This window comes from Meles meles, chromosome 6 (assembly GCF_922984935.1).
Source record: "Meles meles chromosome 6, mMelMel3.1 paternal haplotype, whole genome shotgun sequence".
Taxonomy (NCBI): domain Eukaryota; kingdom Metazoa; phylum Chordata; class Mammalia; order Carnivora; family Mustelidae; genus Meles; species Meles meles.
Window position 1 is genome coordinate 124,412,790 of NC_060071.1, and position 26,840 is coordinate 124,439,629.

General features: G+C 45.9%; 1 protein-coding gene across 6 annotated transcripts in view; it reads left to right on the plus strand.

The window, feature by feature from the left end:
* The window catches only part of KCNK10 (potassium two pore domain channel subfamily K member 10), a 132,539-nt gene extending 106,311 nt beyond the window's left edge, over window positions 1-26,228 (plus strand). For all 6 annotated transcript variants that reach the window (XM_046010074.1, XM_046010077.1, XM_046010073.1 and 3 more), the window contains exons 5-7: window positions 17,556-17,742; window positions 22,107-22,249; window positions 24,374-26,228. In XM_046010074.1, coding sequence (XP_045866030.1) covers window positions 17,556-17,742; window positions 22,107-22,249; window positions 24,374-24,994 — 951 coding nt within the window. In that variant the 3' untranslated portion in view covers window positions 24,995-26,228. The remainder of the gene's footprint in view (window positions 1-17,555; window positions 17,743-22,106; window positions 22,250-24,373) is intronic.
* The last annotated feature ends 612 nt before the right edge of the window (window positions 26,229-26,840 follow it).

A 26,840-nucleotide genomic window follows, 5' to 3' on the forward strand; every position in this document is an offset into this window, starting at 1 on the left:
ACTCATCCAACACTCACTTCTCACTGCCCTCTCCCAGGCCTCTGGCAACTGCTGTTCTATTTTATGTCTTTGAGAATTTGACCACTCTGGAGACCTCCTATAAGTGGAATTGGGCAGGACTCGTCCTTTTGTGACTGTTTTGTTTCATTAGCGTCATGTCTTTAAGGAGTCCTGCATGTTGTAACACAAGTCACAGTTTCCATCCTTTTTAAGGCTCGGCAATATTGCACTCTGTGTATATACCACATTTTTGTTTATCTGTTCAACCACCGGTGGACACGTTGGTTGCTTCACCTTTTGGATGTTGAGAATAATGCAGCTATGAGCACAAGTGTGCAAATATCTTTCTGAGTCCCTGTTTTCAGTTCCTTTGAGCCAGACCTAGATGTGGAATTCCTGGGTCATACGGTCATTCTATGTTTAACAGTTTGAGGACCGGCCAGACTGTTTTGCACAATGCTGCACAATTTTACATTCCCACTAGCAAAGCACACAGGTTCCAATTTCTCTACATCCTCGCCAGCACTTGTTTTCTGCTTTTTTTCTTTTTCTTCCACTTTCAAAGGCTGCAGAGACAGCATTTGATAAATCGTTGATTCCTCCTCACGTCCTGGCTGCCCCAACAGATGCCATCCGATCACACTGGAAGCAAAATGGCGAGGCGGTGCCTTGTGGCTCGTCTCCCTCTTGCACCTCCTAGCCCCCCACTCTCTGCTTCATCTGCGTCCCTGTGCTTTTCCCCGTCATGCTTCCTCAGCTCCGGCCCTGCAACAGAGCTGCTGGCAGGGAGGGCGGCCCGACGCCAGGCCAACTGGGGTCTCTGCATGCTGGGGACGTCCGGTGTCCACCTGGCCTTGCTGTTGCTCAGACACTGTTTTATCTGCCTCGCAATGTTTCATTCTCCAGCTTCCCATTGTGGCAGCTCCTTCCTACATCTCCCCAGGTCACTTTAATCAGCCATTATCAAATAATGCCTTCTGGGTTCTCAACACTGGGGTATGTGATGAGGCACAGGAGACACTCCTTCCCCGGGAAGAAACAGACATAGATAAAGACTGACATCCATGATGAGATGGGGGCTCAGGTAGACTCCCTCTGGAGCCACTGCCTCTGTGCCGAAGCCCTGATCCACCACTTAACAGCCATGTGCCTTGGGCTATGCCCCTTTTTCTTTTAAAAAATTATTTTTTTAATTTTTAAGATTAAACTTTTAATTTAAATTCCAGTATAGTTAACATACAGTATATTAGTATTAGTACAGTATATTAGTGTCAAGTGTACAATGTAGGGATTCAGCACTTCCTTGCAACACCTGGCGCTCATCACAGCAAGTGTAGGAATTAATCCCCATCACCTATTTCACCCATCTCCCCCCCGGCCCACCCCGCTCTCCAGGAACCATCCGTTTGCTCTCTACAGTTAAGAGTCTGATTCTTGGTTTGTCTGTCTATTTTTTCTCTGCTCATTTGCTTTGTTTCTTAAATTTCACATATGAGTAAAATCATATGATATTTGTTTTTCTCTGACTTATTTTGCTTAACATTGTACCTTCTAGCTCCATCCATATTATTGCAAATGGCAAGATTTCATTCCCTTTTATGGCTGAATAGTATTCCATTGTGTGTGTGTGTGTGTGTGTGTGTGTGTATTTATCCATTCATCAATGGACACTTGGGCTGCTTCCATAATTTGACTATTGTAAATAATGCTGCTATAAACACAGAGGTGCATGTTCCCCTTTAGTTAGTGTTTTTGTATTTTTTGGGCAAATGCCCAGTCATGTGGTTACTTGATCGTAGGGTAGTTCTATTTTTTAATTTTTTAAGGAACCTCCATACTGTTTTCCATAATGTCTGTACCAGTGTGCATTCCAAGCAACATTGCATGAGGGTTCCTATTTCTCCATATCCTCGCCACACTTGTTGTTTCTTATGTTGTTGATTAGCCATTCTGACAGGTGTGAGGTGATATCTGTAGTTTTTTTTTTAAAGATTTTATTTATTTACTAGAAAGATGGAGATCACAAGTAGGCAGAGAAGCAGGCAGAGAGAGAGGAGGAAGCAGGCTCCCTGCCTAGCAGAGAGCCCGATCTGTAGCTCGATTCCAGGAGCCTGGGATCATGACCTGAGCCGAAGGCAGAGGCTTTAACCCACTGAGCCACCCAGGTGCCCCAATATCTGTAGTTTTGATTTGCATTTCCCGGATGATGAGTGATGTTGAACATCTTTTCATCTGTCTGTTGGCCAACTGGATGTCTTTGGAGAAATGTCTGTTCGTGTCTTCTGACCATTTTTAAATTAGATTACTTCTTTTTGGGGTGTTGATTTTTATAAGTTCTTTATATATTTTGGATACTAACCCTTTATCAGATATGTTATTTGCAAATACCTTCTCCCATTCTGTAGGTTGTCTTTCAGGTTTTTGTTTTGTTTTGTTTTTGTTTTTGTTTTTGTTTTTTATTTTCATTTTTTTTTCCTGTCAGCTTTGTTGATTGTTTGTCTTCACTGTGCAGAAGGTTTTTATTTTGATAAAACCCCAGTAGTTTAATTTTGCTTTTATTTCCTGTGCCTCAGGAGACCTGTCTAGAAAAGTATTGCTGTGGCTGATGTCAGAGAAATTACTGCCTGTGTTCTCCTCTATGATTTTTATGGTTTCAGGTCTCACGTTTAGGTCTTTAATGCATTTTGAATTTATTTTTGTGTGTGGTGTCAGAAAGTGGTCCAGGATCACTTCTTTGCAGGTAGCAGTTTTCTCAACACCATTTGTTGAAGTGTCTGTCTTTTCCCATTGGACATTCTTGCCTCCTTTGTTGAAGATTGATTGACCATATAACTGTGGGTTTATTTCGGAGTCTTTTATTCTGTTCCATTGATCTATGTGCCTATTTTTGTGCCCATTTCTTTATTTGAAAAATGAGGTTAAAGTAGTAGCTCCCTCTTTTCCTACTTAGTTGATGCCTGAGAGCCTGCCTGATACCTGGTCAGCGCTCAGTAAATGCTGCTACTGTTAGGACAAGCATGCCATTAGTGATGGGGGCCCAGAGGAAGGACTTGTGAATTCTAGCTTGTGTTTGACATCACACATACCTTCAGTGCAGCACCTGTCTTATGTTACACAACAATGGGTTGTTCTTTTTAAGAAAAGCATATGGGCCTCGAATGTAGAACTTCTATGCTTTTTCTTTTCCCATACCCTTGCCATACCTGCTCAACACTAAGCACTTTGGAGGCATACATCAATAAATACTTACTGGGATTGTGAATTGATTGGAGAAGGGGAGATGGACCAGATTCCTTTCCATGCACCCAGGGTGTGCAGGCCATGCAGCACGCCCACAAATCTGAATGCAGAAGAGATGCTTGCTGACGCTGCCCTCAGTCCTACCCTTCTTGGGAAGGGGCTTGGAGGTGCATGGGCTGGAGGAGTTTAGGGAGCAGCAGTAACAGAGGGAATCTGATAGGCAGGAGGGCTTGGGTCTGGGAAAAGCTTATTATCAGACATTGTCCTCCAAAGAAACGACGCCTTGGCCAGGACTCAGAGAAAGAATACAGAAGGTCTGAGTGTGCCCCTGCTGTTCTGTCTGAGCTCTGCATCTTTGGGTGCACTTAATAGGCTGTAAATGTATATGCTGTCGTATCCATGACGTCCCATCACGTATGTAGATTCTAGTAAAAGGAAAGTCAAAGAATGAAAAAGAATTTATTTTAGCTACATGCTGATTGCCTCTCAGCTTGCGTGTGCTTTCCCTAGACCTTGAACACAAGGGCCAGCTCATATTTTTAATAAAGCATCAAAGTGTTCCCAGACTTTCTTCCCAAAAGACACCTGGCCCCCAATATCAAAAGGGGCTTTGCTGTGCCACGCCCTGTCTCTCATGTTCAGATCCTATGTGCTTGCCACTATGGCTCTGTCTAGATGGAGTGAGATCCCCTCTGTTAGTTGTTTCTGTTCCTTGGCACAAGTGAATTATTTTGTTTTGTTTTGTTTATTTATTTTTTTAAAGTAGGCTCCACACCCAGCATGGAGCCCAGTGTGAGGCTTGAACTCACAACCTTGAGATTAAGACCTTAGCTGAGATCAAGAGTTGGAACCTTAACCGACTGAGCCCCACAGTTGTCCCAGCAGTAGTGAATTTAACAGAAACATCAATAGTCCTTCTACACAAGCCTATTTATTTGGCTGCCTACCTATCTGCACCTCCACCCCCCCAACAGCCTGGTTACCTCTTCCTGCTGAGTTGGTACAAACAAATGTTTTGGGCATCTCCGATCGGTCAACAGGACTTTCCCTTCCAATTTAACACCGCTTTGCCATGTAGTCTGAACAAGGAATGGGGCCATATAGCATTCAGTTAAAAAAAGGATAGGGATTTATGTATGATTTTAAGAAGAGAGTACAGAGAGCTTCTGTGTGATTTTTTTTTTAAATGAATTTTACTGAGTACTGAAACAGAGTTGGCAGCAACGTTAACAAGAAAGCAAGTATCAACATTTAAAATAAAACGCAGACTTATCAAGGCCATATGGCGTTCTCGCAGGGGTCTGGCCACTTTCTTTGGCTTTCGTCCTTTTTCTGACATCGCCGTTTGCTTCTTGCCTCTGCTGCTTTGGGTTCTGTATTTCTATGAGGCACATTTCTCTTTTACCTTCTTTGGAGGCTTGTGAACCTTTTCTCCAGGGAAGAGGAGGAAGAGGACCTGTCCAGATGGCCCCATAACCATGTGACACCTGCTTCTGGGAGCCACTGTGGGGGGCAGCTTGACGGCTGATGAGATTGCCGCCCTGCCTGAAGAGTGGGCATACTGCTTCCTATCCCTTTTCTATTTTTAAAAAATGATCACATGCCTTTAGTGTTAATAATATTTCTAGAAATGTCTTGAATTCAAATTCTTCTCTTATTATAAGGGAAGCAACAAAAAGGTGAACTAACTAACCGTATTTTGTGAAAAGCTGGTATCAAAATTTAAAAAAAAGTTACCATCAGCGTGCTTTCTTGGAGTGAGGTCCTTGAGGGCTGTATTTGGGGGCGAGATCTCTGCTCCTGAAGGGGAAAGCCAAAAGGCCCGTGTCTACACTGAATGTGCCGTGATCTCATCTTGGGATGGGGTATTTATAGTGTTTATGGGGTATCTATGGGGGTATTTATAGTCCCCATCACCCTCCAGCTTTGAGGGTAAATGTCAGCTTTCAGGGAGGTTTTTCTGACTTTATTTATTTATTTGTCAGAGAGAGAGAGAGAGAGAGAGAGAGTGCATGCAAATGCGAGTGCACAAGCAGGGGGAGCAACAGGCAGAGGGAGGAGAGAGGCTCTCTGCTGGGCAAGGAGCCAGATGTGGGACTCGATCCCAGGACCCTGGGATCATGACCTGAGCTGAAGGCAGATGCTTATCCAACTGAGCCACCCAGGCATCCCTGGTTTTTCTGACTTTTAAATGAGGTCAGCACCTGGAACTCCCTTAGCACTTTATACACCCCTAGAATAACATTCATTTCCCTGAGCTGGAGTTACATGTTTGATGCCTGCCATACCCATCAGCCTGAGAGCTTCTGGGGAGCCCTGTCCTGTCTGCTCCTCAGCAAAGTCTCCAGCCCAGTGCCTGGCACCCAGAGAGCCCATACTCCATACCCAATGAGTGAGTGAATGAGCATCGTCATACATTTTGATAGAGAAGATGACCTGGAAACCAAATGTAGAATCATGTGCCAATAAATGTCAATGGAAAAAAAAAAAATGCCCCGGGCTTAACCTCTGAATTGCCATTATTTTGATGGGAGGGTGATCCAGTAGGGGAGCTGTCCCCTGACACTGCTTATTGCACATGGCATATGGTATTTATGTACCAGGGACTTTTGTCTCATCAGGCAATACCCATAAGTGAAATTCTACAGACTCTTCGAGTCGACCTCGAATACGATGTACAGTTGACTTTCATCCAGCGCTTCTCCACATACCCAATCCAGCGCTTCCCCGTCATACCCAATACCCTCTTTTATAGCAAGTGTTCCTTGGTGCCCATTTACAACACTGAAATGAACCTCAAAGAGAGTGCAACTGATGTACACCTCTAATTTTGCCAGTTTCATATTACTTTCTAGCTCCAATATGAAGGGGAGATAAAAGGTAGGCCATTTAGAATAAAATAATATGCTTCAGTCATAGACGCTTGGTCATGAAATCCTCTGGGAGCCACCAGAGTGGTGAGTTCCTCCACTCCAGACGTGGGTCAGCTCTGATGTGTCCTCCCAGTGACGAAGATGCCACAGGGGATGTTCCCTCCTCCCCATGATGTCCTTTTCGAAAAGGGAGAACAATTCACAGCAGGGTTCCAATTAGTCAAAGTTCAGCCTTTTTGCAATGTAGGTTGGAGTCATAGTCTTATAAAATTCAGTCAATATTGAAATTATGCTGAAAAAAAATTGCGCACACGTGCATGTATATATGTATATTTATACATGAAAGGGAGTTAAGTTCTCAGGTCAGGTAAGTATAAACACGAAGTTTCCTCAGAGGGCTAGTCAAAACTGACATGAAATTTGGGATTGTTGTCTGGTCGGGCACCGGTTCTGGCAGACAGGTTGTCTGAACCTTCTCACCCCCTCCCACTGCAGGCCAGGAGGGCCCCTCTGATCGGTGTGATGACCAAAAACACCTCACAAATTTCCCAGTCACCTCCTACAGTGTAAATGGGGTTGTAAGGGGGGAAAAAAGCCATCCAGGGAGCTCCTATGTAACTTCAAGAGTATATGTGTATAATTTCTATCCTTGTGTAAATAGCCATGTTCAAATAGTCTGGACTCTCACACTGAGACAGTTCCATGCTATTAATATTCAGTTTCATCCTGCAGATGTGTGACATATATGTCCATCGTCTGGGTCTCTGTGTAATATGTGCCCCTTCTAGCATTTGACATTACAAAACCCTGACAGTATATCTCTTGGTGGCTCAACAGTTTTATTTTATGTCCTTCGTACGTTAGCTTACCTTCAACAGCTGCTCTCCTTCTTTCCCTGGGTGCTAACAAAGAGAGAGCAAGTGTAGAAAGACACACTGCTTATTTGATACAACGACAGGGAGACACGCAAGTAGCTGAACAGCAAATGGGGGACGCGCGGGTCCGTTGATGGGGGAACGCACCGGGAGCAGAGACAGCCAGGGGGAGATGGGTCACTCCTGCCCGAAGGCAGAGGGCTTCCTGCGGGAGGCAAGAGTGGAATTGTGTTCTGCGGAGCCAACAGGAGTTTGACAAGCATAGAAAGGGGAAGAACATCCCAGCAGACAGGACAGAAGCATGACACGAGCCTGTGAGCACCAGTAACCGATTCATTCTCTTTAGCGAGTAAGCTGCGAAAAGATCTGGAATTATAGGCAAGACGGAGAAGGCCAGTGGCTGCTTGCCAACAGTGGGGCTCCCCGGCACTTCTGCTCAGGAAGGGGGTGGCCACATTCTGTGGGATGAGGAGGTGGCAGGACAGCAGGCAGGATGCAATTACCGCCTTGGAACAAGGCCATGTCCTCGCGGCGGCCACTGCCACTGTTGGCAAATTGTCCCTGGGATCCTGGAGGCTTAGATAAGGCCCCTCTCTTCACTTTCCTGTGGGGAGTATAGACACCTTCTCTCTTCCAGTTTTCCCTCAAGGGCATGGCCATCATCTCTTTCCCAAAAGAAAAGACAGGCTGCCTTGTCAAAGACTGGTGTGATTTCTCAAGGGAACCACGCAACATTCAGGAGCGCGGTCCCCCCGTTGCCTCTCTCCCTTTTCTCCTCCTTATCCCTCTCCCTTCCAGCCTTTCCTTTTTCCTTCATTGCAAAGATAACAAAGACAACATGGCCATCATAGAGACTTTGGAAAATAGAGTACAAAGAAGAAAATAAAATCACATGAAGACCCATCGTGCAAAGAGATCTACTGTTCACATGTCGATAATCATGCTTAGGAATCTTTTCTCTTTGCATCTTTATGCCCCAACCCAGCCCCCCTTCCCAGGGTCCTCTGCCCTCTGGTGCCTGCAGGGGCTGTCCCTGATGTGTGCCCAGTCCTGGCTGCAGCCTGTGTCTTCCCTGTTCACTTGTCTGGGTTGCCAGTTTCTACGCTGACTGTCAGCCTTTCTGGGCAGTGCCACTGGTCCCTCCTGCAGGGGCCAGACCCTCTGCCCCAACTGGCCCAGGGTTTGTTCCTTCTCTCTCCAACTCTCCTTCCCAGGAATGATTTCAGCCCCTTCCACACCACAGCCGAAACTAGCTGTCATTTCTGACAGGACTACTCTGAAGACAGAAATCTTGGGGAGATTGCCCAAGCAGTTATATATCACGTCACGTTCAAGTTCAGGCTGGTCTTGGAGTTCAGAGTTCTCTGCCTGTCATGAGGACCCCTTGGGGCTATGTCCCTGACCTGCCTGCTGGGGTCGGAGGCCAGCTTACCCTGACCTCCAGCAGAGGCACCTGCAGGCAGGCATCTTAGTTGATTGAAGAGAAACCAACTAATGGATAATTTAAGCAGAAAAAAAAAATTTTTTTAAGGGTGTCAAATAGCTACTGAATCCCTGGGCTGAATGGAGACCCGGACATGGGAGGTACCCAGCCAAGAGCAATGACCCAAATCATGCCACAGAACTGGTTCCAGAGGAAGCCACTGCCATTTCTGGCTGGCACAGATAGAAGCTGGCCCTATTGCCCCCCATGATTCTGGGCCCTAGATGCTGCTTCTAGAACCACCCTTGTGACTGTCCTTGGAAATGAGATCCGATCCCATCGCTGTGGCCATCAGCCCCAGGATGGAACCTACATGGTCCCTGCTTCCTTATGGATGGTGCGTCCACTGCTGCCTGTCACATCACTGCCCCATGGAAGCTTCCATCTAGTGCTGTCCAGTTCCACCTGGATTGGGGGCAAAGTTCTCACTCCACGCCTCCATCCTCTTTAGGGTCCATGTCCCTCCATCTCAGTTCAGGAGACTTAGGTGGAGCCAGGACCCCTTTGAGTTGGGCTGGGCACAGGTGCTGAGGAAGTTGTGTCCATGTTAGAGAAGGGCTCTGCCTCTCACCCCTTCCTCCCTGCCCCTGGCCCTCCAGACAGCAGGTTCTGCTAATGCCACTTGGAAGACCCTAGGAAGAGGCAGCCCCTTCCACCTTTCTTTCCTCTCCGAGCTGTATGGCCATCCTGCCTTCTCTCTGTCCCTGACCCTAGCCCAGTCTTAATGAGTCTGTGGCAGAGAAGAAAGTGGTTCTGCAAGGATGTCTCTGGGAATCTTTGCTCCTCCCTAGGGATAGCCCCTGGGATACCAGAGAGAGAAAGCACACAGAAAACCATAGAGGGGATACTCCAAGACCAAAACTGTCACCTGTCTCACGAGTGTCTGAGTCAGAGTATGACTTAGATCTCTGTGGTTGGGGAGCCTGGAATGCATGCTTGAGTCTTTGCACTGGGGAGGCTGGGAGAGTGAGTCGCTGGTACACCTCAGCCTCTGTACGGGGAGGAGGGCTGTTCTGTTTTCTCATCAGTGACTTTAGCTCTGTAGGTGCGCAATAAATATTTATTAAATGTAAGAACAGAAAAGTTACAGAATTCTACTCCATTCACAGCTTGGAAAATTTTCTGCTAAAGAAATCTTGTCTGATCTGGATGTTTCTATCAAGTGCCTCAAATGCCCGGCTTCCTAGTTTAGGATTATTTTCTGAGTGATTTTTCTGTGAAGCTGTGTTTCATTCTTCTTTAAACTTCTCTGTTCCCAGTCTAACTAGAAAGCACAGGTGTATCTCTTTCTGTCTTCTCACCGTTTGCTTTTTGTCTCACAAACAATTCAGTGCAGGCTTGTCTGGGCAGCCTTCTTATACCTCCAGGAAACTTCTAGACCCTCAAACTGTGGCTTCATTTCTGCTTTGTATACTCAAAGTCTTTTTCTCATATGTGCTTATCCTTCTCATGGACTTTTTTTTCTTGCTTTTCATTGCCTCTTTCTGTTGCCACATCTTTTCCCCATATAATTTCTTAATGCCTACTTCATTATTGTCTATAGTTTTATGAAGGTGAGCAGCCCGTGTGCTTTCATTAAAAAGTGTTTGTCTAGAAAGAAGGAAAGGCATGGTGTGACCCTCGGAAAGCATTGCTGACCACGTCCCCAGTAAAACCCAGGGATATGCCCAGGTATTGAATCAGTGATACCCATGTGGGTTTTTACGGTATTGACCTAAATCTGGCTGATTTTGGGGGCTTTCTCCAAATCTTCTCAGAGGCAGAATAAATAGTAGGTCACAGAAAATGCATGCTTCTTTGTCACTAACCTTGATTCCTGGGCATATAGAAAGGTATCCTGGGCAGCCCACCAGAAGCTTACCAGGGCCTTCTCTCTGGGCTACTCATAGCTGAGAATGGAGGATGGGGCTTTCTTTTCTCCCAGACTTCCTGGATACTCTTGGATGCTGGTTCCTGTGAACAAGGACATGGCTTGGAGATGGCCTGGGAGGACAAGGAAGAGTCAAAGTCTCCTTGATAATCCCCAGTGAACCACTTATTTTACTCAGTGTGTTACATGGCTGCATTATGACTGTTGCTTCCCAAGATCCTCCCTCAGCCTGTCTTGTCTTTGTGGAAGGTCCTCTCCCTTCAGAGAGCCTCAACTGGGGCCTGGCCTACCTTAATGACTTCCCCCATTCCTCATCTCCTTCTAGGACAGGTCCTTCAGTAGGAGGCCCATTGTAATTTCCTTCCTTTCTGCTTTCATTATATGTGTTCCTCCTTGGTGGGGGGAAGGGGGTTACAGTCTCAGGAAGGGAACTCACCTTCCATTGATGAGAACTTACCCCACTGAACACAGTCTGACCTTTTCCTTCCCTTCATGGTGAAGTAATTATTGAGCTATCACTAACATTAAGAAAAACCATGGTACCAGGAGGACTATGGAGAGGAGAATCGAGATGATGAGGGTCTTTGAAGGAGCCAAATAAATAGCATCTCTTTTTTTCCACCCAAGATATGAGCTGACTGACAAGTAAGACGAAGGAGATGATGTACTGAAGCCCAGTATTACTGTATATTCTCAACACTGGAGAATATGGCTTATATCTGTGAAAAAATGGGTTTCTTTTCTTTTCTTTCTTTCTTTTTTTTAAATGGGTTTCTTAATAACAGGCCCAGAATTAGGAAATCATGAGGCCACTTCTAGAGGTCAGCTTGTTCCCAAAAGGCAGGGAGAGGAAGAGGCAGAGTGCTCGGTTCCTGGGTCAGAGTAAGGCTGGAGAGAGGCCATGTGTGTTAAAGCAGGGGGAGTCCCCTGCACGAGAAAGAAGCATTGGGGTGGGATCTTGTTTCCCTGGCTATTGTGGATTGCTTGGCCAATGAACTATGACCTTGAATCCTGTTAGCGGGGACGGGGGCGGGGGGGGTGAGGGGAGAGAAGACGGAGGCAACTTCAGGTGTGTGTAGCATTGTTACTGCAGTATTACTCTTGTATGGTTGTATATATGATGGTGGGAGGGCATTTTGGGGTGGACGCCTTGTTCCCTATGCTGCTAAAATCCAGGTAAAGTAAGTTTACAATTTAGATAGGTGAGCCGCAAGATGGGGCATCTGTTGGGGTTGCTAGGAGTTAGTCTGTTGAAGTGGCTCATCAGGAGGTGTGCCCAGCCTCCTCTCCTTTCCATGGGCTTGTTTTCCAAACTTCAGCTGAAGAGAAGGACCACTCTTCAGCCCAGGTTACATGTGGGTGTTTCCTGCATTGGTGTGATTGCCTCTGAGTTGTTCCAGTCCCTGGGACACAGTTTCAGAATGCCTAGCTAACAGAGATCCAAAGATCATCCATGACAGTTGGCATGCTTCTGTATTCCACAAACCAGAACTACAAGAATATCTCTTTCTTCTCTCGCACGTGATATTTTGAATCAGTGGGATATTATTAGGTACTCCACATTGCCTTCAATCTGTAGACCAGGGCTGGACACCATGGACAGCGCCACAAAGCCTGCTTTCAGCCCAAGACTCAGAGGTTCCCATGTTGCCCCACCCACTAGCCTTCCCGTGAGGAAGGAACTTTGCTCTCTTTTTAAAAACTGCTGTGTCCCTTGCAACCAGCACAGCCCCTGATATGTAAAGGGCCCTTAAAAATTATGGACTGAGTGAATTAACAGGTTGTATTTTGAGCACAAACTCTGGTGTTCCGATCGAGTATTATCTCTGAATACTAAAAGCCACTGAATTTTAGAACAGAAAACTTTTAAAGATTTTAATGAAAGCTTTCCTGGAGTGTAACAACTGAGAATTTTTATTACTTGTGGATTTTAATTTTTCTCTATCCCAGGTGAACCTACATTGGCATCTCAGTGACCAAAATGACTCAATTGTATCTACCCAAAACCTTTTTCAAAAACTCTGCATGGTGATACTAACAAAACCCCAAATGGGCCAATAATCTGTGAGATGCTGCAGTGTGGCTCAGACAAAACTTGGTGTGTGTGTGAACTCAGCTATCCAGCTGAATAGAAACAGAATACATTTGTGTCTTCAGCTTTTGAGGAGGACATTTTCCAAAGGGTCCATGGAGATTTTGGTGCATGAGTCTCACTAATGTGTGTTTACGGTGTCTTTGCTGTGGAGATTATAGGCAAATGGTGTTTACAAACTGTCCTCATGGTATATAGAATTGCTGGTATTACGTAGCTGTTCACTGTGACGTTGAAACTATCTGTTGGAACTGGACCTTTTAAAAAGAAATCCCTGTGTGGCAAACATCCTAATATCAGAAAATAAAGTCAGTTCTTCTGTGAGGCAGTTCCTATTTTCTTTCCACTTTGAGAAATTATTCTCAGTTCAATTGTATTACCATGGTGATGTGTTTGCATTTCAACAAAAACCAAACCAAACCAGACCAAAAGTAGAACTCTGCACATGTAGATCCTGTCGTAGGGTTTTTATGCAGTTTCCTTATCATTAAATAACCTCTCCAAGGTCCCAGCTAAAAATCACATCAGAGAAGCCGTTTCCTCAGACAGACAGAACAATCTGGATTGCTAATCTCAGAATTCTAAGAAATTGCATAGAAGTGAAAAGGAGAAGGGACATTAGAGGGGCGAAAATGAAATAAAGAACCAGCCCACAAATGAATAGAAATAAACTCATTCTCTAAAATAAGATTGTGGAAGCAAGCAAACTCAGGGAGGGCATTTTGCTTAATGAGATTTGGCTGTGTGGTTTAGTCCTCTGAGGTCTGAAACAAGTAAACACTTCTAGGAGTGTGAGCACGTACATCCCTCTCTCAGAGGAGAGCTTTTCGAGCTGGCTCTCCCGCTCTCTGTTTGTGAAGTTTGTTTTGCTCTTTGGAATAATTGCACATAGAGTCGTGACAACAGAATGAACTCTACAGGAGGTGGGTTTTGAGTTCTTAGAAAATTCCTGCAGTTAGTGCCAATCCGGAGGCAGGAAATCATTTTGCATAATGCTATTTGCATAAGAAGGAAAGAACACATCGTTTATTTTAATCAACAAAGTGTGAAAACAAGATTTGGACAGATGTGCGAAACCATCCTGTCCCTCCTGCCTAAATATTGTATTGAACCATCTCTTCCTAGATAACAGTTTTGTTAGCCCAAGAACACATTGGCTCAGTCAGATCTGGGCTCTCACAAAGCTTTTTGCTAGCTGCTCTGCTTACTGGTAAATAAGCAGTGTGATTTTGCTTAGCAACCCCTCTGTGGAAAGACAGCACACTTTTATACGTGGCATGGCGGGGAGAAGGGGGAGGTGAGGGGAGGGCGGGGACAGTGAGTATGTGCCTCTCTCCAGCTGGTTCCTGACATTGCAAACATTATCTACAATTCTTGGCAGTCTCAGAAGGATGACGAAGAACTAGGGGGAAATTAATGGAAAGGCAGAGTTTTCAAGATTGTGGGCTGAGACTGTCTGAGAGCTCAACCTAGAGCCAACACAGAAGAACCAAGAGAGAATGAGGACCTTTTTCCCATTAACAGTGAGGTAATTATATGAGATAATGTATCCAGGAAGCAACAACTAACAGCAACTTCCTGAAGCTACACGAAGATTATCTTAAGCCAGACATAAGGGAGCATTCCTCAGTAGCTAGGGGTGACATTAAATGTGGGACTGTCCACATCTGAGAAAACATTTGAACTTTTACATCAAAGATAATTATTAACAATCCCTGAGCACTTAGCATTGTGCAACACTATTACAGACATATTTAATCTTCCAAACAATCCTGTGAGGTGGATTCTTGATGTCCATGTCATAAAGGAAGAAACTGATGCACAGAGAGGTTGAGAAACTTTCCTGAGATCACCCAGCCATATAGCAGTGGGGATGGGTTGTGTCTCAGGCAGTCTAACCTTGGACTCCACATTCCTAAACACCCTTTTACAAGTGGTAGTGCACAGTTGTGGGGCTAATGGGGATTAGAAGCCCAAAGGTCACTGGATGATGTGTAAGATGGTTTGTGGTTCCATCTGGAAAATGTGTTCAGTTAAGGTAACTATTTTTGTTCTGTTTTAATATCTAGAGGGCAGCAAAAACATGGGTATCCAGAATAATATATATTGCTAAAACTTTATGTCCACATCTCTTCCTTTTATAGTAAAGTATGGGTATACACATTTGGTAGTATGGGTATACACATACGCTTGTGCGCACACACACACACACACACACACACACAACACTTGACTTCTCAAGTCCCTAAAATACCCCCATGATTGAATTCTCCAAGCATTCACTGAACATCACCCTAGGATGTCTGGAAGAAGCAGCCAAGGTTTGCCTTGGGTGGTGAGGTGAGTGGCGGTGAAATGTTTACCTTGCCAATAAACTCTCCAACAGATAACCCATCTTTAGGTACCATTATTTCTCCTTTGTGACATAGCTCCCTCCCTGCCACCAGACAAATCCTATCCTGTGCTGCCGTGTCCTTTCCGCCCACCTCAGGGAGCCCAGGAATGTCTCCAACTCTCTACGCACTTGCAAGCCCTCCTTTGCCAACCTCAGCCTCATTTGGATTAGAGTTGTGTTCACATCCTAATTTATGACTTAACACGTGTCTCACAAACATTTAATTTCATTATGCATTTGAGGAGGACAGTTTAGAGAGGAGGGGGAGAATGATGTTCCCCCTGCCAGCAATTAGATTAATTTAATGTGATCTATGGTGAAATCTCCTTTTGGGCTTTGGATTTTTGTACATGTCTATAAACAAAACGAGGCTAGTAATAAATAAGTTCCCGGATTCTCGGAGGGGCTCCACTGCCCTCACCAGGTCCTGCTCTAATATTCAGCCTGGAAATTCATGGGATGGGCAAGACATTCCCGTGACTCTCAAGTGACTCATCTTGCCACGATACTTTCATGAAAAAAAAATTAACTGGAATTTTCATTTGCAGTTTCAGCAATATCAGTAAATTATATATATATATATATATTTTTGCAGATGGAGTTTCTGAGGAGATGAGGGGACTGTATATAAGCATGGATCAAATAATTTTTCCCTGTTCCCACTTTATACACTCAGTGCCCTTTTGGGAGTTGGAGCACATGACTGCTTTTCGTAAAGAAGGATTGTATTTCCTTAGGTTTTCCTGTGCATTTTTAGGGAATATATTGATCTCAGAACGGGGGTGTACATAGTGCTGATTTAAGATTCATGCAAATAAATGTTCTCCACTATATTTGTTTTTTTAAAAAAATCTTATTTGATAGAGATTACAAGTATGCAGAGAGGCAGGCAGGGGGACAGGGGAAGCAGGCTCCCAGCTGTCCACTGTACTTGCTCTTATTTGTTGAACTAAGTCCTCCATTTTGTCGTGTTGAACATACCTGGGACTGGGACCCCAGGCAGGTGGGGCTGAATGTTTCTGAGCCATGAGTAGAGAGGATAGCCCTCCCGCATCCCTAGAACTTTCCAATAAACAGGCTGCACAGACTTTTCTCCTACAGTCAAAGGGGAGAGGATGCAAAGCCTAGTCATCTTCTTGACCGGCATTTCCTCAGTTGATCCAGGTGGTTGAACTTAGAAGGCTCTCTCTTGACCAGCTCTGTCCTGGGGAGACAGCCAGAGGTGTTACTGCTTATGACGGAAACTTAGGAATTCCTGGACAGATCACACAGTAAACAACTTTTTATTCCAAGTCTTCTTTCCAAGAGGGAAGCAGGATGGCCTATTGTTCTTCATGGGGGTTAGTCTGGTTGATTTTGTTGGAGGGGGGCAGGTGGGAGCAGGACTCTGGCGACTTTGTGTGAGCTGGGAAATTGTTGAGTAACTTGAAGTCTGGTTCCATCAGTAAGCACTGGACTGGGAGTTAATCACATCAGAATTCTAATCTTGGCTTTGTCTCTAATTAGCAAAATCATTTTATGCCAGTCCCTCAACCCCTCTTGGCTTCTGTTGAGTATATGAATGCAAAGTTCTCTCTGTGCTCGGAGGTTCTCTGCCTTCTAATTTACCGGAAGGCAATGAATAGAAAACAGAGCACGTGATAAAAGTTTCCTATATCCAGTGCTCTACGTGTGATGTATTTTTGCAGAAAATCAATCTAGGCGATGGAGAAAGACCCATGCACTCTGATGTGTATGGTTTTGGTCGGGTTATGGTGCTAGGGCCCCCTAAGGACAATCTAGATGCTGGTCCTGGGAGCTTTGAGAGGACTGCAAGGATTATTCAGCTCAGAGGCCATGCCATTGTTGTCCTGAGTGCATTCTAGGGGAATGCCAGTGATGCTCCTGGTCCACATCTGGACTCCACTGGCACCATTCCTTTGGGTAACATCTAATTCCCAATCTAAACACTTTCCCCTCTTGACTGGCTCCTGCAGAAGCTCCTATCAATTTAGGCAGTAACCTGTCGGTCTGACTCGGACTCTTGTCTGTCCCTGGTGGATAACAGAGCCTGAACGCACCACAGCGCTGGCTCAATCGCGTGTGTTTTATAAGAAAAGTATGTCGCGAGAGTACAGCTTCAGCAGGGAAGGAGGGTGAAGAAGCTAGAGTCCGTCTCAAATGCGTATGGGGGTGGCTGTTTTCTTGTCATCTGAACATTAGTCTGTTTAGACTGTTTCAGGTCAGCTGTGTTTTTGTTTTTGTTTTGTTTTGTTTCCAGCACATTCCCTTTGACACAAGAGAAACTAGGTGCCAAGTCCATCCCTACCACTGTGGAAAGTGCTCTAAACCTGCGCCCTCCTGGAGGAGGGTCAGTAACACCACGTGACAATTGGCAGCAAGCCCTTCTTGGGGAATCATTGCGTTTGTACTAGTGAGGAAGTTAGAATCCGCATTTGGGCTGCAGTCATGGAACCACACACATGACGTCCAAGGCATGATGGGTTTCTTGACCCGAGGTCCGTGAACAGACTTCATTGGGTCTGAGAACCACGTAGAACCTCTGAAAACTTCTCTATGTGCATTTTTCTAGGAGAGGGTCCCCAGCCTTCATCACATTCTCCCAAAGCTGCCCATGATGGATGAAAGGTGAAAAGCCACCGGCATAAAACATTCTTCCTGTGCCTCCGTCTTCTGAACCCGGGGTGATGAAGCTGACTTGCCTGTCTTTCTCCTTTGCTCTCCCAGAAAAAGCAAGTGAGCCAGACCAAGATCCGGGTCATCTCAACCATCCTGTTCATCTTGGCCGGCTGCATTGTATTTGTGACGATCCCTGCTGTCATTTTCAAATATATCGAGGGATGGACTGCCCTGGAGTCCATTTACTTTGTCGTGGTCACCCTCACCACGGTGGGCTTTGGTGATTTTGTGGCAGGTAAGTACCCTGGGCATCCCGGCCACCAGGGCCCTGGTGGGGAAAATGTTCTCTTGACAATGCTTTTCAAAACCCAGAGAAACTGTGTTGTGGGAGAAACAAATGAAAACGGCTCAGTGTCCCTACTGCTGTGCATGGACTCATTTCAAGCCCATGGCCCCACGTAATGTAAAAAGCAGCAGATTCTGCTGAGAAATGAAAGCCAGCGTCTTCCTCCCCAGGATGTTCATTGCCCTTATCATCCTATGAATTATGCATGAGTGAAATGAATTTCTCATTGAATGTTGGACTTCTGATTTGCATTAAGGCTCCTTGAATCTATTGATAAAGGCTGTATTAGCAAGTGGCAAATATGAAACTCTGGAGAGATTAGCATAAAGCTTGGCTTGCAGCGACTTGTGGGTTAGGGTTCCTGAGGTTGCCCAGGGGAGGGCTGTGTACCTTGCAGATGTTACCCTGAGCTTGCCCTGACATAAGGCTTAGGACTCAGTTGACTACCAGGAGCCAAGAACTGTCCCAAGGGAGTACAATATTATAACGAATTCTGCGCGAGTGTATATAGAAACAATAGCCTTCATTGTGAACATAGATGCCAACGAACTATGTTTATGGAAGCAAAAGGAAACCACCATCAATTTCAGCTAGGACGGGGAGTTTGAAAATGAAATGCGATCCGGCTTCTTACCTGTGTGGCTTTCCCAGAATGTGGTAGGAAGGCAGGAAGAGGAGGCATCCTTCTCTATCCTAAGGGATAGTTCTAGGGGGTTAGAGAATTGATCGTTTTCTCGTCTGAGAAGAGAATGCTTTAATTAAGCAACTCTGTCCTAAATTCAAAATGTTTGGGTAATGCAAGTGCATTGTGTGTGTGTGTGTGTGTGTGTGTGTGTGTGTTCTTGACCAGTTCCTGGGTAAGCAGCAGCCCGGATGTTGCAGGCTGAGCTCGCAGACAGACTTTATTTGGTACATGATCCTGACCACTGCCTTAGTGTCTTGGTGGACTGCGGTGCTCACAAGGAGGATATGGATCTGGAAATCTGGAAAACAGGACATTCTGGAGAGGATATTCAGGGCTCTTTAAAAGGCACATGGGTGTCTCCACATTTACCCTGATGGTGATAACCAGCAGGGTGGTCTCCTAGCTGTTCTAACTGGGCCGGAGAAGACTAAAGTCCAGTTTGTAAAAATAGCAGTTTTTATTTTTTTTTCTGTCTTTTTTACTGCCCAAGGACTGAGCACTTCAAAGTCAAAGTGATTAAAAAAGCCAGGGTTCCCCAGCCCAGTGTTCAGCCACTGTGCTGCCCTTCACCTTGGGTGTGGAGCCCCCCCGGGGCCTTCCTGAGCCGAGGCCTGCGGCTCTGTAGGGAAACCACAGAGAACTGTTGGGACTATTTCACAAACTTGTTCAAGTTCCCCCAGAGCATAGTTTGCACTAGGTTGTGCTTCAAAGTGCCCTGTGCCAGCCCTAGGCCATCTGCCGCCCTGTTAGGGGACACTCGTGATGAGCCCTTCTCTCTAAACACCTGCTTGACTTGGCCCGTAAATCTGTTAATCTGGGGCACAAATAGAGCCTTGGGATATGAAATTTTAAAAATGCATTTATTTAGTGATCAGCAAAGAGTTTAAATTTTTAACTTGAATTCAGGTTATTTGTTCACATCTAATTATACAGTGTAAGGGCAAGGAAGCTTTTTACTAAAAAAATGCCATTCGACAGTAACATAATTGAATATTTTAAACTTTAGTGTTATACATTGTGATATTATAAAACAAAAACTATTATAGCCTATTCAAATTAAAGTCAATAGATAAAATATCTACCACCTGCTTTGGTTAACATTATTGAATCCAGGCCTTCACGTTAATTGAAAAGTGATGAATCTGTAAAATAATAATATGAATTACATTTTATAAAACAGCATCGATTGAAGGACCAAAAAATAAAAAATAAAATGAGCCCCAGATTTAATGCACATGGATATTCTCGGTTGGCCTATGTGATGGGACTTAATTTACAGCTTTATTAAAAATGTCAGAAAAGCTAGCATTGATATATTTGGATCTTAGATGAATATAGTTGGCCAACCTAAATGATTTTGCAACGTTGGTTCTAAGTAAAAGAGTTGAAGATAACCCAGGGGAGAACACGTGATTTAACACTGTGACACATGAATTCATAGGAAGTGGGTCCCTGCTCTTCATCATGGATGGGAGAGAAGCAAGGACACCCACGTTCCTTACCTCTTCACTCAGGGAGACCTCACGTGTTAGGGAGCACTGCCCAGCTGGTGTGCTGCTCCTCCCTGGGAGGAGGGTCTGGGGGAGAAGCAAGGACAAAATGAGAGAGGACTCTGGGGCTTCATGGGGTACTGCCAATGATTTTAATTATTTCTTCTTATTCTCACCACAGAGTACTTAGTACTCACTGGCACTTGACCTTATCTTGACTTACCTAGCAAGGGCGTGATCTCCACAGTCACAGGCCTGGCCCCATTTTAATTCCCTTATTACAGAGCCTGATTTCTTTTGTCCTGAGGTCTCCATGGACAGGTGTCTCTTGTAATCCACATTGCTGACTGCAATTAGACCAGGCCCTTGGAAGCTCAGGTTTCTGGAGCTTACATAGATTGGTCTGAAGAATGCATGCCTTAAAAGGCTGGAAGTTTATCACAACCTTTTGGGCTATATTCTAAGAGCAATGGGGAAGGATACCAGATCCTTTAAAAAAGGTACGTTAACGAGAGCTGATGATTGCTGTGATTGGACATGGTATCAACCCTTCTAGAAATGTAACTGGAACATTGATCACCATGCAGGATTAAGAGATGGTTTATTTTGTAGCCGACTCACGTTAGGACAGCCTAACGTGATGTTTCAACATCACAGGATTTTGAAACCCTGAGAGCGCACACAGAGCTCTGAATTCCAGACAAGGCGTCCTTAAAGACGCCAAAGGGTGTTTGTTGTGTTGTTCGCTAGCACCCCCTAGTGACAAGCTTTTTTGGGTGGTGGTGACTTGCTAAGTAAATATTTTCCTCTTCGCCCCAAGTCCTAGCACAGGGATGGAATGAACCACAAAAACCACTTATTGTGGCAGGAACTCCAGTAGAATCCTTGAGGAAGCTGCTGCGGGGGAGTTACCTAAGAGGCAAAAAAAAAAGGAAAGGCAGCTAAACTAGACCGAAGAGGTCTGGCCACACAGCCCGTTGGTAATGTTTGGAATTCTAATTTTAAGAAATGGCAATGGCCTCAAAACATTGTGGGCTGCACTGAGAGGAGCCACAGGCCACAGTGCTTGCCCAGCTGCCTTTGGGAGGTATTACTGATACCGTAAAAGCTCAGTGTGGATTCAGTGGTTCTAGAAGAGGTTATAACCACTACCCAGTGGGAAAGACTAGTAATCACTCATTACGGAACCCCCTAATTACCCATACATTGCCAATGTCGGTTGTCTTGGAAATGACCGTGGGCCTGCCTCAGTGAGCAATAGTGTCTCACACAGTGAAAGCCAGGCTGACATCAGTTACGTCCTCCCTTCCTTAGGAGAGGGGGCTGGGCTTGGAGGCTGCTTTGCATGGGTACTTTTGGCAGCGCCTGTAGGAGGGCTAGAATAAATAGGCTAATTATTTGCAATAAATGACTGGTCCGTTCAGCGGGACAGCCGGTCAATGCAATCGGGCAGCTGGCCAATTTGATTTGATGGATTTCTACTGTAATCCCTATGTATAAAATAGAGGGATTGGACTAGCTGGCCTTTTAGTTCTAGCATGGTGATTGTAATTATTGAGCCTAATTGACCTTTTGGATTAGCATCATGTAAACACCATCCCTCAGTTAGTGTTAAATCACTACCGCTAAGATCAAAGTCTCAAGAATGCCATTAAGTCTAATTTTACTTCCACACATCCACTCCACTCTTAGGAAATGCATGTATTAGGAAGGAAATGGTGCCAAGAAGTCCAAGACGTTGGGGATTACTGATCTTTTATTTTTATCGCATTTAAAGAAGTTTGGGAAGACTCTGGACAGCCAGGCCTGATGTGTTGTCCTCTAGCTGACGTCATTCACTGTCAAGCCCGGGTTGAGAAGAGCAGGACCAAGTTGGCCACAGACATTATGGGTATTCGGTTAGTGGTCATTGTTGTGGGGATTACGGTTAGTGGCCAAAAATCAAAGAAGTTAAGCCAAAGTCAGACTCCTTTAGGAAGGGATACATCTTTTCCTTGCCCTCCCTTCCTTCTAATACCTCTAACAGCGGAGTGTCAGATGGGGATGGGATGACATCCTCGCTACGTGGACCAGAATATGTTTGTTCTGCAAAGACCAAGTGCTAGACCCTGGTTAAAGTAACGTTTGGTTGTTTTCAGGGGGAAACGCTGGCATCAATTACCGGGAGTGGTACAAGCCCCTGGTGTGGTTTTGGATCCTGGTTGGCCTTGCCTACTTTGCAGCTGTCCTCAGTATGATCGGAGATTGGCTACGGGTTCTATCCAAAAAGACGAAAGAAGAGGTAGGACCCCTTCCAAATTCTATAAATGTTTCTGAGATCAGATGAGCTCATGTCAAGAATACCTGTATCTATTTTGTGGGCTGGAAGGTTTCCTAATACATGGAGGGCCCCTATGGCTTCCTCTTTTTGAATCATTTCCTGAAAGCCAAGTTCAGTGGAATGGCAGTTATTTCTGGATCCTTTTCTGGCAGGTGAGAACATCTGATGACTCACCAGCCCTTGGATCCTGGAAGGACTAGTACGCAATGACTTTTTATTTTTCTTATTATTTAAATTTTTAAAAAAAATTTTTTAGAGGGACAGAGAGAGAGAGAGCTCATGAGGGGGAGGGGCAGAAAGAGAGAACATCTCAAGCAGACTCCCCACTGAGTATGGAGACCAACGCAGGGCTGGATCCCAGGACCCTGAGACTGTGACCTGAGCCAAAACCAAGAGTGGGACATTTAACTGAACCGCCCCCTTCCCACCCCCAGGTCCCCCAGAGTGACTTATTTTTTAGGAAAATGAAAAGGGAAAAAGAAAAAAATAGCAATGGTCAGCAGGGGTAGGCCATAGTTGAGGGAGGTGTGCAGACATGTGGGAGAGGCTTAGAATGTCTATAAAAAGCTTGAGAAGGATGGGCCTGTCCTTCAGGTCTTGGGGTGTATATGGAAATGCAGTAGGATACTAGGACTCCTTCCTGATTCTCTGAGACTGAAGTCCTCCCAACAGTGACCAGCTGTGGGGAAGCCAACACAAGGGGTCCCTTTTCACCATCACCCACTCCTGGTTGTCAGATCTATAGAATAGAAACACATCTACCCCTATGTCCAGGGAAATGCAGCCTTTACTCCCTTGGGTAAATGTGCGTGAAAACCTACACAAAGGCAAGAAAAGGGAGAAGAGGGGAAGGTAGATTTTGTGATTAAAAAAAAAAAAGTCCATGTAGTTCTTCTAGGAAGAGAGGAAAAGAACTGAAAAGGAGGGCAAGAGAAGAAAAAAAGAGCTAACAAGTGGGAGATTAAAAAGAAAAAAAGAAACAAAAAGAGGGAGAGGCTCCTGAAAGGAGTGAAGTCTCCTACTCACTTCTCGGCAGACAGACATTCTGTACAGACGGCCCCAGGACAAAACTGCTGAATGGGAAACGTTCCCATCTCATTCCCGGGCCCCAGCGTTAATTTTCCTGGCTCACGGAAACATTGGCAACACAATCCCGTCAATGCCATCCTCAGTCTGATTCCCCAGATGGCTAACTGACCGACTGAAAGTCAGCTGTAGTGAAAGAGAAAGTAACCGTGTAAATACCGACTTTCCTAAATGCAAAAATGCAGACTTGTGAATTCCTCGCCTGTAGAGGAAAGCATGGGACTAGTGCTGTTGGCAGTGCTGAGAGCCGAGAAATCGGATATCCATCCTCCTGCATTCTGAGGAAGCATGGTCTGTGGGCTTTTGCAGAAAATGACTAGGGAAGTTTGTTCCCAGGTGCCCAGGAGGGTCTTCTTAAGGCAGTGTAAGCCGGGTAGCACTCAACCATAGTGTGGCCCAGATTCAGGGTGAGTAACACTCCCAGTTTGCCCAGGACGGGGTACCTAGGACACAGGATGTTCTGTTCCACAATTAGGACAGTCCCAGTCTAACTGGGACCGATTGGTCACCCTACCCAGACAGAAGCATTGCAGCAACAGAGAAGGGCCAAGGACTGGCTACAGCTGTGCTTTGTGCCTGAGTGAGTGTCCCTGTCTCATGTAACACTAAGAACTCTGTGAGCTAGACATGATTACCCCAGTTATGTCGGAGGACGGAGGCCGTACAGCTAAAAGAGGGGTGGACGCATAACGCCCGGCCCACTCCAGATAGCGGTCTCTCCCGCAGAATGCCGTCCTCCCGATCGGTCACCACCTCCGCATCTCAGGCTCATGCCGGTCCTCTAGCAGGTGTGCCCCCCCCGCCACCCCCCCCCCCCCCCAGCCACAGGAGCCGGGAGCCAATTTGAGAGGGTCTTTAGGGCCGAGGCAGCATCCCCTCTCGGGCCTGTGCTCCCCCACCTCCTGGCCTCCTCCAAGGGCGGTGGGTTCTGGGAGTGGTGGGGGACTGAGGTGGGAATGGCTTCCTTAGTGTGTCGTTGCTCTTCTGTCTCCTGGCCAGGTTGGTGAAATCAAGGCCCACGCGGCCGAGTGGAAGGCCAATGTGACGGCCGAGTTCCGGGAGACACGGCGGCGGCTCAGCGTGGAGATCCACGACAAGCTGCAGCGGGCAGCCACCATCCGCAGCATGGAGCGCCGGCGCCTGGGCCTGGACCAGAGGGCCCACTCGCTGGACATGCTGTCCCCGGAGAAGCGCTCCGTCTTCGCTGCCCTGGACACGGGCCGCTTCAAGGCCTCTTCCCAGGAGAGCATCAACAACCGGCCCAACAACCTGCGTCTCAAGGGCTCCGAGCAGCTGAACAAACACGGGCAGGGAGCCTCTGAGGACAACATCATCAACAAGTTCGGGTCCACCTCCAGACTCACCAAGAGGAAAAACAAGGACCTCAAAAAGACCTTGCCTGAGGACGTTCACAAAATCTACAAGACCTTCCGGAATTACTCCCTGGACGAAGAGAAGAAGGAGGAGGAGACGGAGAAGATGTGCAACTCGGACCACTCCAGCACGGCCATGCTGACCGAGTGCATCCAGCAGCAGGCGGGTGTGGAGAACGGAATGGTCCCCACGGACACCAAAGACAGGGAACTCGAGAACAACGCATTACTTGAAGACAGAAACTAAATGCTGAGGACCTTGGACTTGACCAAGCGTTGTGTTTTGTTTTGTTTTGTTTTTTATATTCACCCTGAGACACGTGCCTTAAAACAGACTTCTCGGTAGTCCGAAATTACATAGCATTGAAGAATATATTTCACTGTGCCATAAACGACGGAGAAAGATCGCTCTGCCAAAAGGAATCAAAGAACACGGACCACACTTCCGTCAGGGACCGCAGGACACGCCGGGAGTGTTTGCACACGCAGGAGGTCGTGGCCACCGAAGTTAAGGGCGGGTATGGGACGGTGCGGTGCCCCTGAGCAGCGCCGCCCGGGGCCTGGTGTGGAGAAAGGGCAGCTATTCCTCAGACCAGCCTTCTGAAAGGAACACGTGTAGCTTTTACACGGAGCCTCGTTTTCTAAACCTACCGTTAGAGATATGCACACACAGAGAAGGGGAGCGGATGGGGGCTGAACTAGTACCTGTAATGAGAGTTCGAGCTGACATTGTGGCATGTTGCTCTGAGCTTGAATTTTGATACACAGCCTCAGTGCACAGCTAGTCTTTCCGAGCTCCAAGTGGATGCCCGTGAGACCCGGGAGCATGTGGAATTTGTGAGAAACAGATCAGAGCACACGTATTAAAAGGTGCAATTGCTTTCCTCATTACAAAAGAAAAAAAAAATCACAAATGCATCACACTGTGGATATCACCTTAACCAAGGACAGAAGCCTATTGAATTTTGTCTCTCGACGAATGAAGAATGAACTTGCAAGCTTTGGCGAAAACTCAACCTCATTCGCTGCATGGTTATGGGCAAAAAATCATGCATTTTCCTCAGTGGGTGCAGTGGTGAAAATAAACTGGTTTTGAAATGTCCATTTCACTTTTCTAGTGGAACTTCGGTTGTATCTTGTTTTGATAAGAGGAGGGGAAAAAAACCAAAACAATTGCCTTGCATGATGCCAGTGGCTTGCTGTTCTGTCTAGCTGATCCTAAATTTTTTATAAAAATAGACATCCTGCATGTCTGAGACATACCAAGGAGGACCACGGCATCATTCCATCTCAGGGCTTTTTGTCCCTTTGGGTGTCTTAAGGTAGACATTGTGACGAGGTCCAATCTTGCTATCTCCAAACAAAAGAAAGAATCCCCCAACCAACTCTTGTACAAGAAAATTGAATTGTTTTAATTGCTTGCAGCTTAAGTGCCATTAATGCCATTTCAAAACTAATGCTTAAAAGAAGTATTTACAACATTCCACGTTTATGTTCGGGTGTTCCTTATTTTGAAGGCATCACTTCTTTTCCTTACTTGTTTCTTTGTCTCGCACCTGCTGTTCACTCAAGTTGGAACACCAGGGTGATTAATGGTTTCAACACAAACAATAGCAACGCGATTGTTCCGTGAGGTTAGAATGGTCCGGGAAGGAGAGTGGGGGAGGGGCTAGCCATAGGTTTTGAGAAAATTTTAAATGGATTTTTTTTTTTTTAATCAGAAAGGGCAAATTATGTGCTGGGCCTCACCATCCTGCGTGTGCCTCAGCCCCTCATGTAATTGGCTGGCCATGGATGGTTCAGACTTAGCTGTTTGGCCCACGCTCTTAAGCATTTGGACCTGGCAACCCCCGGAAAGCTGCTGGTGATGGGCTCCCCAATCCCAGTACCACATCTTGGGGATTTCATATGACTGACACACCGAGGGGATTGATCAAAAGATCACAGGACTAGCGGAGACTTCTGACTTCTGTGGAAAATGATACCCACCACATCCTTGACCACTGGAACCAGGGCAGACCTCTTCCCGCCCACTTCCCCAAATTGCACAGCTCTCCCTCGCCTGGAGCACATGTAGCTCCGCAAGCCCCTCC